The sequence below is a fragment of the Quercus lobata genome, unplaced genomic scaffold (assembly GCF_001633185.2).
Source record: "Quercus lobata isolate SW786 unplaced genomic scaffold, ValleyOak3.0 Primary Assembly Scq3eQI_155, whole genome shotgun sequence".
Taxonomy (NCBI): Eukaryota; Viridiplantae; Streptophyta; class Magnoliopsida; order Fagales; family Fagaceae; genus Quercus; species Quercus lobata.
The window spans coordinates 9,260-19,662 of record NW_022155102.1 but is presented as its reverse complement, the minus strand read 5'-3'; the positions used below and the strand labels follow the sequence as shown (position 1 = coordinate 19,662).

Here is a 10,403-nt window from a genome sequence, read left to right as displayed (position 1 = left end):
GTCCGACCTCTTGGTCAGGGAGGAGGGTTTTGGTGATGTCGGGTCTGTATCATGGCTTGCCCAGCTTTGTCCTTCATTAATGTCGGTGTCTCTTCATCTGCCTAGAAAATGCGCCGGATTACGAGACATTCTTTCAAATTTACTCACAATGCACTCTTGCTGTTTCCGTGTACGAGGCGCGTCTTTAATAACTTCCCTTTACGAGGCCAATCAGATCTAACGGTTATAGATGGCATTGGGGAGTTGAGTGAACACTATCTCGTTTGCAGCTCTTCTTGGAAACCTGTATGGATTAAATGCCACTAAACTTGCATTCCATATAAGAATCAAGGAAAAAGGGTACTTCTTTTACATAGAGACCCTTTAATCTTTCTAAAGTCTTAAACTTCTAGCTGCACTCAAAGTTTTCCTTATCAGCACAACCAAACCTTAGAGTGTGATATGCCTGAGGCAAAAGCGAGGGTGAAGGAACCACACCCTCTCCAGAAGTACCATGTCCCTCCGAAACTTAAGATGGCTCGGTCAGGATAAGGTAGGCAGAGACTCAAGATATTTTTCATCTTCTTTCAGCCAAAATTCGAAGCAGGTCTTAATCGCACCAAATTTTCGGTGCATCTGAGCTGGGGTTGTTCATCATCAGTACCATCTGCTCTCTTTCGAGCATAGCTAATATGGTACTAGCATGATAGGAGTCAGGGCTGAGGCAGGGATTAAGTATCCCTGCTTCTTCCTCTCTTCCTTCACTGATGCCTCCTTTCGCCTCCCTTTCTTCTTCTTTCCCATCACCAGATCCACCCTAGTGCTTTTACTTCTTCCTCTTCTTCTCCTCATCCATCAAAGGGGGTCACCCTCTCATACACAGTCGCTACTGGAGCAGAGTTTTAGAAAGATTTGTCGTTTCATTGAATTTTTTTTTTTTTTTTTTTTTTTTTTTTTGCTTTTGTAATTAGCTTCCTGTATAGGCTTGTTTAAACCCCTCATTGTACGCTGTACTACTTCTTTATATTAATAAAAGTTGACATTATTTTATTCTATGTACTCTTTCTTTTCTGCAATAGTTATGCTATGAATGGATGTGCCATTATATGATTTTTTTTTTTTTATCATTCTGAACGATACTTAGGGCCGAAACCCCTGTTAAGAAAAAGATATCTTTATGAACTTATTGAAATTATTCGGCACAATAATGTCGATCTGAAAAGACGATACTTAGGGCTGAGGCCCTTGCTAAGAAAAATATATTATTCCGAACTTATTGAAATTATCCGGCATAATAATGCCGACCTGAAAAAAGGTTACATACCCAAGATTAGCCAAGATGACAGCTGAATGCTCGGCACTGTGTAGGAGATAACCATCCAAGGAGGGGTAACCCAAAATGAGCTGCCCATGCGGGTCGCCAAGTACTTGGGTGCTTTGCCACCTTCTTACTATCCTTCCTAGCTTTAGCCATTTTTGGCATCCGGTCCGAGGATTGAAGTACGATCATACTGAACTTAAACGCTCATTTGCGTCAATTCCCTTAAAACTGAGGATCCGAGGACAGGTCGGGATCTTCATTCCGTCTAGGACTTAATCCGACTTTTAGCATATAATCATCCCGGTGGTCTGAGCAATCTAGAACTCTCCTTAAGTGGTTGATTTCTTCGTAGGTTTGAGTCCGAGGACTATGCAATACCTTGGTTATGTCCAAAACTTTTTAAGTAGTTGGTTTCCCCATAGGTTTAAGTCCGAGGACCATACAATACCTTGGTTCTGTCCAAAACTTGATTTTTAAGTAGTTGGTTTCCCCATAGGTTTGAGTCCGAGGACCATGCAATACCTTGGTTCTGCCCAAAACTTGATTTTTAAGTAGTTGGTTTCCCCATAGGTTTGAGTCTGAGGACCATACCTTGGTTCTGTCCAAAACTTAGTTTTTAAGTAGTTGGTTTCCCCATAGGTTTGAGTCCGAGGACCATGCAATACCTTGGTTCTGTCCAAAACTTAGATATTTTCATTAAGTAGTTTGGGGAGATTAGCCCCTCGGCCAAGGTATGGGACATTGGTTTGGGGGGATTAGCCCCTCGGCCAAGCCCCTAGAACCATCTGCGCTACTGGAAACACGTAGCCCCTAGTGGAACTTTATGTTAGGGCACCACAACGGGCTGTTAGAAGTGATGGGGCGGGGGAACTTTCTCAACCCACCGCCTGTGCCAACACACAAGCCTTCCCCACAGACGGCGCCAATTGTAAGGACTCAATTCGTGACAGCTCCAAAACAGTATTGGGTTCACACGTTGAGGGCCCAAACAATATAATTTGTAGAGCGTGGGTTTGAAAGGTTAGGCATTAGTCACCAAACGGTGGTTAGTCGCGGTGTTCATACAGAATTAAACCATGTTCGCTCAGGGAGTCTTTCTCCTCGAGACGGTCTGGGAGGCTCTGGTTCTTGGCCTTTTTTCCTAGCCTCCCACTTTGGCGCATCAATCTTCACATTATATAGCCCTTCTTGGCTGATCCTGGTCCTCCACCTGTTGATTAGGCAGGTGCCTATTCAAGTACCTGTCCCATCAGCCGCCTCTCCTTACTTTTTGTTAGTTGCAATAACCGAAACCACACTGTTCAGGCGTCTTTTCTCATTAATATAGTTAGGACGTTTGTGGACGCATTCAATGCGAAGGGGACGTATTTACCTTGAACCACCTCCACACCGTACCCCCACGTGGGTCCCATTCTACTCGCCTCTTCTTCTGGGGGCCTTTTGGAGGCTGCTTTTGATGACATGTCACTCTTCCCTTCGAAATCTTGGGATGCCGAGGACAGGGTCATCCTCAGCTGCGTCTCTAAGCTATTTGGTCTTTCCCTACTCGTCATCGGCAACTACCCTCCTCGGCACAGGCCTTGGATCTCAATGTATAAGTGGGTCAGGGCCACAAATTTTTGGGCTCCACACTACTAATAATAAGATTCTTCTATTTGGGATTAACTTTTCAATTGTACCAAAATTCCCTCTTGAAATCTCAAAAATTGTCATGTCTTTCATTTAAACAACTTAAAATGAAAAATGAACATTTATGGTGAAAGAGTAATTTACTATTTATCCATTTTTTGGGGTGTCAACAAACATGTGTGTTAATTTTTGGTGTTACGTCTATTCATTTGCAGGGATGAATAGAAAATTTTAATATTAAACCAAAAAAAAAAAAAAACTCTGTGCACGTCATGTTTTTGCTAATTGGGTCAATTTATATTTTATAAAGCTATCTTGGTTTTTTTTTTTTTTTTCTTTTCTTTTCTTTTCATATCTTGTTTTTGTTATTAGATTATATGATAGTGGTACGTTTCCTTTTTTTTTTTTTTTTTTTTTTTTTTTTTACAAGATAGAAATTCTATTCTAACATTATCTAAGTGTATGTATGTATGAAACTTCCTCCTAGAAACTTGAACCCCTGCCCTTATCCTCCACACCCCACAAACACTTATACTTTCCATAAGTGTTAATCATGAGAGAAAATAATAATATCCTACTAATTGAATTTCGTTATAATTTTAGATACTATACTTATGGTCGTAACTAACTAGTAAGTGAGCTCTCCATTGAAACCATCTCTCTAATCACAGCCACATTTTCGCCCTCTGTGATTTCACTACTCAACCGTAGTTATAGCTCTTTGCAACGCCAATGCATCTGCTTCTGCCTCATCATTTGGAGTCCACGAGCTGTACTTTATCAATTCCTCAAAGCTACCATGCACATTCCTTTCGAGTTCCTGATGAGCACGCCCACTCTTGGGTTGGCTGTGTGTGGTTCCTCCTTGGTGCACCTATTCATTCTCAAACTTTTAAAATCTCTTCTAGTTATAGGTAGGCTTTCCTACTGCATTAGCATCACTAAATCCTTACACATTGTTTCTATGTTGCCATAGGGACCAAGCAATTACAGCGAATTTAGGTCCATCCCCACGTTGCATGGATTTTCCTTTGAGCCTTTCTACCTTGTCCTATAAACGTCTATGCAATCATTGATTTGGACCCCCACAAATAGCTATATCCTCCTAGTATATGAACAAAATAAAGCATGAGTAATACCTTGCTCCACCTAGTTCCTTTTGGTTAACACAGCAATATTATAGGGTTTCAATCATAGCCCCACAATTGAAACTTTTTTTTCGTGAATAACTTTGCCACCAAGCTATATCTACTTTTCTTTATGTATTTCATACAGGCTCTACTTTCCCACCGCAATTCTCATCTCCTTCTCTTAAAGCACTTTCCGAGACCTCCAAAAATAGAATCAAACAAGCCCTAAATGACGTGACACTTTTACATATAAAAGAAACATAATCTTTTTTCTTTTTTTCCTTTTTTTGGTAAAGAAAGAAAAAAGAAAAGAAACATAATCTTAATCACATATGGAGAGACCCTTTTTCATGTTGGATTATTAAGCTGGGAAATGAAAGAGAGTTACTAGAATGGTTGGTGAGCTACAACATCAGGCATGACAAAGGTCACCTTGTTTCCATTATAAGGCATATCACATGGGAAAGGGCCCTCTGGTTTCGTGTCTACTTTCTACTTTCTAGACGCTTTGTTTGACCCACAAACAAAGACAACAAACTGTAGAGAGCTGGGCGTGACATGCACGTGGATAATAAACACGCATCATAATTCAGAAATGACGATACTGGAGAAATAAATCGCTTCTAGAGTTATTTCAATTTTTCACAGCTTCGCATATTATGCACTTCTCTGCCTGCAGAAAAGAAAAGCTATGGTACGAAAAACCCTGCTGATGACCATAAAAAAGTCTTAAGAACCAACACAATCAAACTCAAACTCTTACGCCATCCCACAGATCAACTTACGCACATAGACTGCTAAAAATTACTTTATGGTGCAACAAAACAAAATTATGAATTATCCATTGAATGTGTTTGAGCTCCCCTCAAGGAATTTGAGACACATGAAAAAAGGGCTAAGAAATAGAACATGGACCAAAATTCTTCACAGGAGTTGCTAGTAGATGAACTACAGTCATAGATGAAATAGAATGGATTTGTTTGCCAATAAGATAGTAAGTATCCCCCCCCCCCAAAAAACACACACACCAAAAAAAAAAAAAAAAAAGATAACACAATTAAACCCGTTGACAATTCAAATAGGGCCCTATAATAAATCAAGAATTGAAGATACCCCAAACATAAGCAATGGTAACAGGAATATGACCTCCCTATGAACCTGCTTTTCTCACCACATTAACTAATTAGGAAAGCAGTGCTTCCATGAAGCTCATTAAAAATTCGATCATATTATAATTAAATCCTATTGGTTTATAATCGTGTGATGGCTCCTAGCTAAAGAGTACTGTACAGATGAAGAAAAGATTGGACGCACCGATGTCAAATTAAAGTGACAGAAGTCATAATGAGGCCCCAAGGAATGCCGCTCAGCCGGCTAAGAAAACGGAGTACCATTGAGAATGCACAGCTCAACCCACATACATGGCGAATTCTTGCCTCCAGTTTATACATTCTCAAGCAAGATATGATCATCAGCCTGATGCTTCACCACGGGTCTTCCCACTCCCCAGTGTAAGCTCCAGATCCTCCATCCCTACCTCATGAATTCTCTCACCCTCCCATGCCTTTACTCTGCCACTCTCGAACTCAAACTCTGTGCCTCTCCCTCTCTCTGCTGCAGTTCCCCAGTCTAAGCCTTCATGCACATCAACCCCATCTTGGAGACAGCTCTGTTGGGCCACTGGTTTCATTAGATTAAATGTAGGTGAAGGAGGAGCCGCTTGGGGTGGAACTGCCTGGAAACTGACCCAACGACCAGAGTCCACTGTGGAAGCATCAGATTCATCACATTCTGGTATTGTGGCAGGTGTAGCATGGTGACGTCGTGTAGGGCTTGACGGGGCAGAGGCTGCAAATAGGGGGTGGCGAAAGGAGTTTAGGGAACCATTGGAAAGGGATTCCCAGTCCGGTTTTCGTTTTGAACCTCTAGAGGTTGGCGAAGAAAGGGGTGGCGTTACAGGAGCACTGTTGGATATTCTAAGAGGAGGAAGATTTGTAGGTATGGAGGCAATATTGCGTAGGAATGGGAGGAGGTAAGAGGAGGGATTTGCATCAAATCGAGTAGGGCTTGGGAATGAGGACGACGATGGGCTGGCATGATAGGATGGTACAGGACTGGGAAAATTTGAGGATTGTGGGCTTAATTGAACAGAGGAACATGTGCTGATGTTTGTTGAAGTCCCTGCCATCTCAGCTGGGGCTGGCTTGCATCCCTGCGTGAGAGTATTAACAAAAAAGTTAAGACACAAGATGAGATTCCAACGGGAAAAAAAAAATTGTTAGTAATTGATAGCTGAAGCAGCACAAACATTGCTCAATTCTCATGGTTTTTTGGTCTCTCCCCCCAAATACCAGTTTGAGCTCAATAAATGCAAGCAAATCAATATCTGCTAGCCAGTCTATAAGCAGGAATTGAAAAGGGATTAATTGCAACACATTAATGTATGGTAATAAAAGAGAGAATGATTCAATTTCAATGTCTTCTATTTATCAAAAAAAAAAAATTCAATGTCTTCACTGTAAGTTGCAAACACAATGCAAGGAATCTAAATCTGCTCTTAAACCAGGCAAATTAAGCAACCTCAGATCCTATCTAAATTCTGATATACAACCAAAACAAGCTATATAATGAACCCAATACACCCTTCCATATAAAATATGTATAATTAAAGAGAGAAGTTTAGATATTAAAGGAAAGAAACCAAGTGATTTACTGAAAGAACTCCCTAATCCCTGTAGCTTGGGTACCAACCTCTTCTACAGATTTAAGATTTTTTTTTAAAAAAACAACAACCTCATGAAGCACAAACCCCCCTTTACCTCTTCTTATTTTACAATTGACTACAAACCCACAAAGGATATCAAATCAAAAACACAACTCTGATTGATTTTAGTTTATAAATTGCAGAACTCTTAAGACCCATTTCCTCGATGAAGATCTAGATTACAATGCAACCAACCCATGCATGTAGATCTATGAATACAAACGAAGAAACCCAGATTTATAAAATGAAAAAAAGAGTCATTTTAAAGAGATGAACAACAAACACAGAAAACAACAGATATAAATCTAGAAGGAGCAGAAAAGAGAGAGTGTAAAAGCGAGCAAAACCTTGCGATAGGTGGTACCATCTTCTTCGACGACCCAACCAGCTTCGATACAGAGAGCCTTCAAGACCTCGTTGTTGTCACAGTGTTTAGGTAGCTTATAGTTCCCCTGAGCTCTAAGACCAGAGTATATCTTAGCTGCGATTGCTCTTCTTCTTCGCTCCCTTCTCTTGTTGTTCTCTCTTTCCTTCCACGTCGGCAACCTCCCCGATGAGCCCCCGCCCGCCATTTCTCTCTCTCTAGCTTCTTGGTTTCTATCTCTAGACTTGTTCTTCTTCTTCTTAGATTTGTTTATTGCTTTTGGGGAAGAAGGAGGGAAAGAGAAGGGGATGGTGTGTTGGATTGGGTTGGGCAGAGAGAGGAACAGACTACTCTGCCTCACGAGGATTTGCGCTTTCTTTAATCATGTATTTTGTAGTTGAAGATAAAAGAAAGAAATGCTGCTTCCTTTTCACACTGAAAATTGAGGAGTGAGAGAGACTGTCCGTGGTCTGGTCCACCAAATGAGTTTTTCTTTTCTTTTATTTGATAAGCACCAAATGGGTTATTTGGTCATTTGGATTGGATGAAATTATATTTTTCATTTTTTGAATAAGAAATATTATGTCGACAACAATTATTAGAATGAATAACATTACTTTTAATTTAGAGCAAAATAGATAAACTCAATTTTTTTTTACAATTTGTTATGTGTTTGATATGACTTACTGTTAATAGTGGATTAGGACTATATTAACATAAATAACATTATTTTTAATTATTATGATTCTAATGTCTCGTATGGATTAAATGTAAATTTAATTACGTATTTATAAGTTTTTGAGCATCTTTCCCTTTTAAACATGAGTTAGTTTCTAACATTAATTTAAAAAATAATAATTAAATACAATTTTTTTTTCACAATTTATTACATGTTTGATATAATTTAGTATTAATAATAAGTTCACGTACGAGTGATAAGAAACCACACAATTTGTCATCGATTATCATAACCAAAGTCGTGTCATATGAATAGTGATTTTAGAGGAATTGTTGTAGGGAATTGTCTATATAATTTAAGTTTTTATTTTGGGGAGTGTTTAGGAAACAGTGAAGTGGGTCCAAAAGAAGCCATTGATCAGTCCCCATTAATCAAAGGCACATGGATTGGTTGGTTAGTTTGTAAACACAACGTAGCCTTACGGGGCCGGTGCTGTCCATGTCTGCGGCAATGAGTGAGCCACATGGAGTTTTGTTCCGTATAGGAAAAATAAACCATAAGAAAAAGCCCCCCTAGCAATACCCCAAAAAATATCCCCAACAAAATATAACTCGTGAAATTTGTCCTCCACACAAAAAATATGAAATTACATAAAAAGACACTGATTTTCTAATTTGGCTTCTAGAGAGATTGAACTTTGGGGATCATGTGACCTTGTGCAGGGAACCTATACGATCATCAGAAGATCATAGGCCACTTTAGGCATGAGATCAGTCAAAGTTTCTCACTGCCATATTTAATTTTGTATCTGAGAGATACACTGGAGCAAACATTATGTAAATGTTGTTGTCAAAAAAAAATCAGCAAGTGATCAAATAGTAGTAGACTCCATTATTGACAATTGGCTTGTATGTGATTGGAAAAGCCAAAAACACACAGTGCTATCTCAAAAAAAAAAAAACACAGTGCCTTATAGATAGGCAATAGTATGGTCCGAATCCTAATATATTAATTGAATGGATATTAAAAATAGTAGATACCCATATTGCCCTTCTCATTAATTTTTGCAACTAATGATGTTCATGTCATATAGTAAAAGCCTATAAGTAATTTTAATTTGAGTAGTTCTAGTACTACATAAATTGTCACAATTTTTATCACTATTATGTTATCTTACGTATTAGATAATAATTGACTGTTTGTCACTTTCATATGAACTTATTACTTTTTCTCCTTCATTTATCATCTATTATGTGAACAATTGTAACACAAATAGTACTTTTGTTTGGTCTTAAAATTTTTCATTTATAACAGTTTACTCTCATTCGAGTAGTAAAAAGAATTCCCATTTACCAACCATTTCAAATTGTTCATTGGACCAGATCACAATTTGCAAATCTTAAAGATATGGGTTTTTGAGATAAGGAATAGTAAAAAGAATTCCCATTTACCAACCATTTTAAATTGTTCATTGGACCAGATCACAATTTGCAAATCTTAAAGATATGGGTTTTTGAGATAAGGGGACTTTGTGTTTGAAAAGCGTGATCGGTCACACATGGAAAATTTGTATGGTGATGATATAGAAAGATGCCCTTCTCCGGAATTTGTGGTTTTGCACTGACGTGATGTTCAGTTTGAACGGTAGAGATATGGACAAACAAGGAGGTCAGAAAAAGGGTAGGGGGGCCCACAAAAGCCACACCGCGAGTCCAAATCATGTTAATGTTACGCATCACGGTACTTTTGCAGGGGGGATCAGTCGGCTTCACACGTGCGACGCAGAAACCTATAAAATAAAATACTAAAAAGAAAGACAACGCTTGCTGGGGTCCGCTCCGTGTGGACCACTGCGAGGTTTGACGTGTCGAACAGAGGGCACAAAACGTGAATGTGGTCCTTTCAAGGCGAGAAGATCGCACGGCTCGATCGGCTCGGCCCTGTCGATATTCCTTCGTTAACTACACAACGAAGGCTACACGCCAGGGATGATTAGAGATTTGACCACTACGTCATTTTTCCTTTGCCATTTGCCTAAATTGACTGCAAGTAGGGCCGTAAAGTTTAAGTTCGTTCAATTGATTTTTTTTTTTTTTTTAATGTGAGTTGAACTTGAGTTCATTATTAATTTTATTGTCAAGCTTGTTTACGAATTATTTGATTTTTTTTAATATCTTTGTGAAATCATGATTAAAATATTTTCTCTTCATAATTCTATGAATTTATTTTTATAATGAATAGACGGTTTATATCATCAATAAACTAAAAATAATAATTTAATATTATATGAACAACCAACTTATTCAATCCAATTTTAAGTCTATATAAATATATTTTTAGACAAGTATACACATAAAAATATTATGTATAGTTAAATCAAGTAGTCATGTTCACAAACTTGTTTACAAACACATTATTATGTTTGAACTTGTCTCATTTAATAATTGAGTCTAAACTTAAAACTTGAACTTGATTTGCTTTCTAAACAAACTAATATAAACAAGTTTTTTCTCAACTTGAACTTGAACGGTTCATAA

At 38.5% G+C, this 10,403-nt stretch overlaps 1 protein-coding gene across 1 annotated transcript; it reads right to left on the bottom strand.

Annotated features, from left to right (window-relative positions):
• Nucleotides 1–5,113: 5,113 nt before the first annotated feature.
• Nucleotides 5,114–7,648, bottom strand: LOC115973695 (BES1/BZR1 homolog protein 2-like). Its single transcript, XM_031093956.1, has 2 exons — nt 7,171–7,648; nt 5,114–6,271 (listed from the first exon to the last, which is right to left on the bottom strand). Exons 1-2 carry the CDS (start codon nt 7,393–7,395, stop codon nt 5,531–5,533), a joined length of 966 nt encoding a protein of 321 aa, XP_030949816.1. The 5' UTR covers nt 7,396–7,648; the 3' UTR covers nt 5,114–5,530.
• Nucleotides 7,649–10,403: the final 2,755 nt, after the last annotated feature.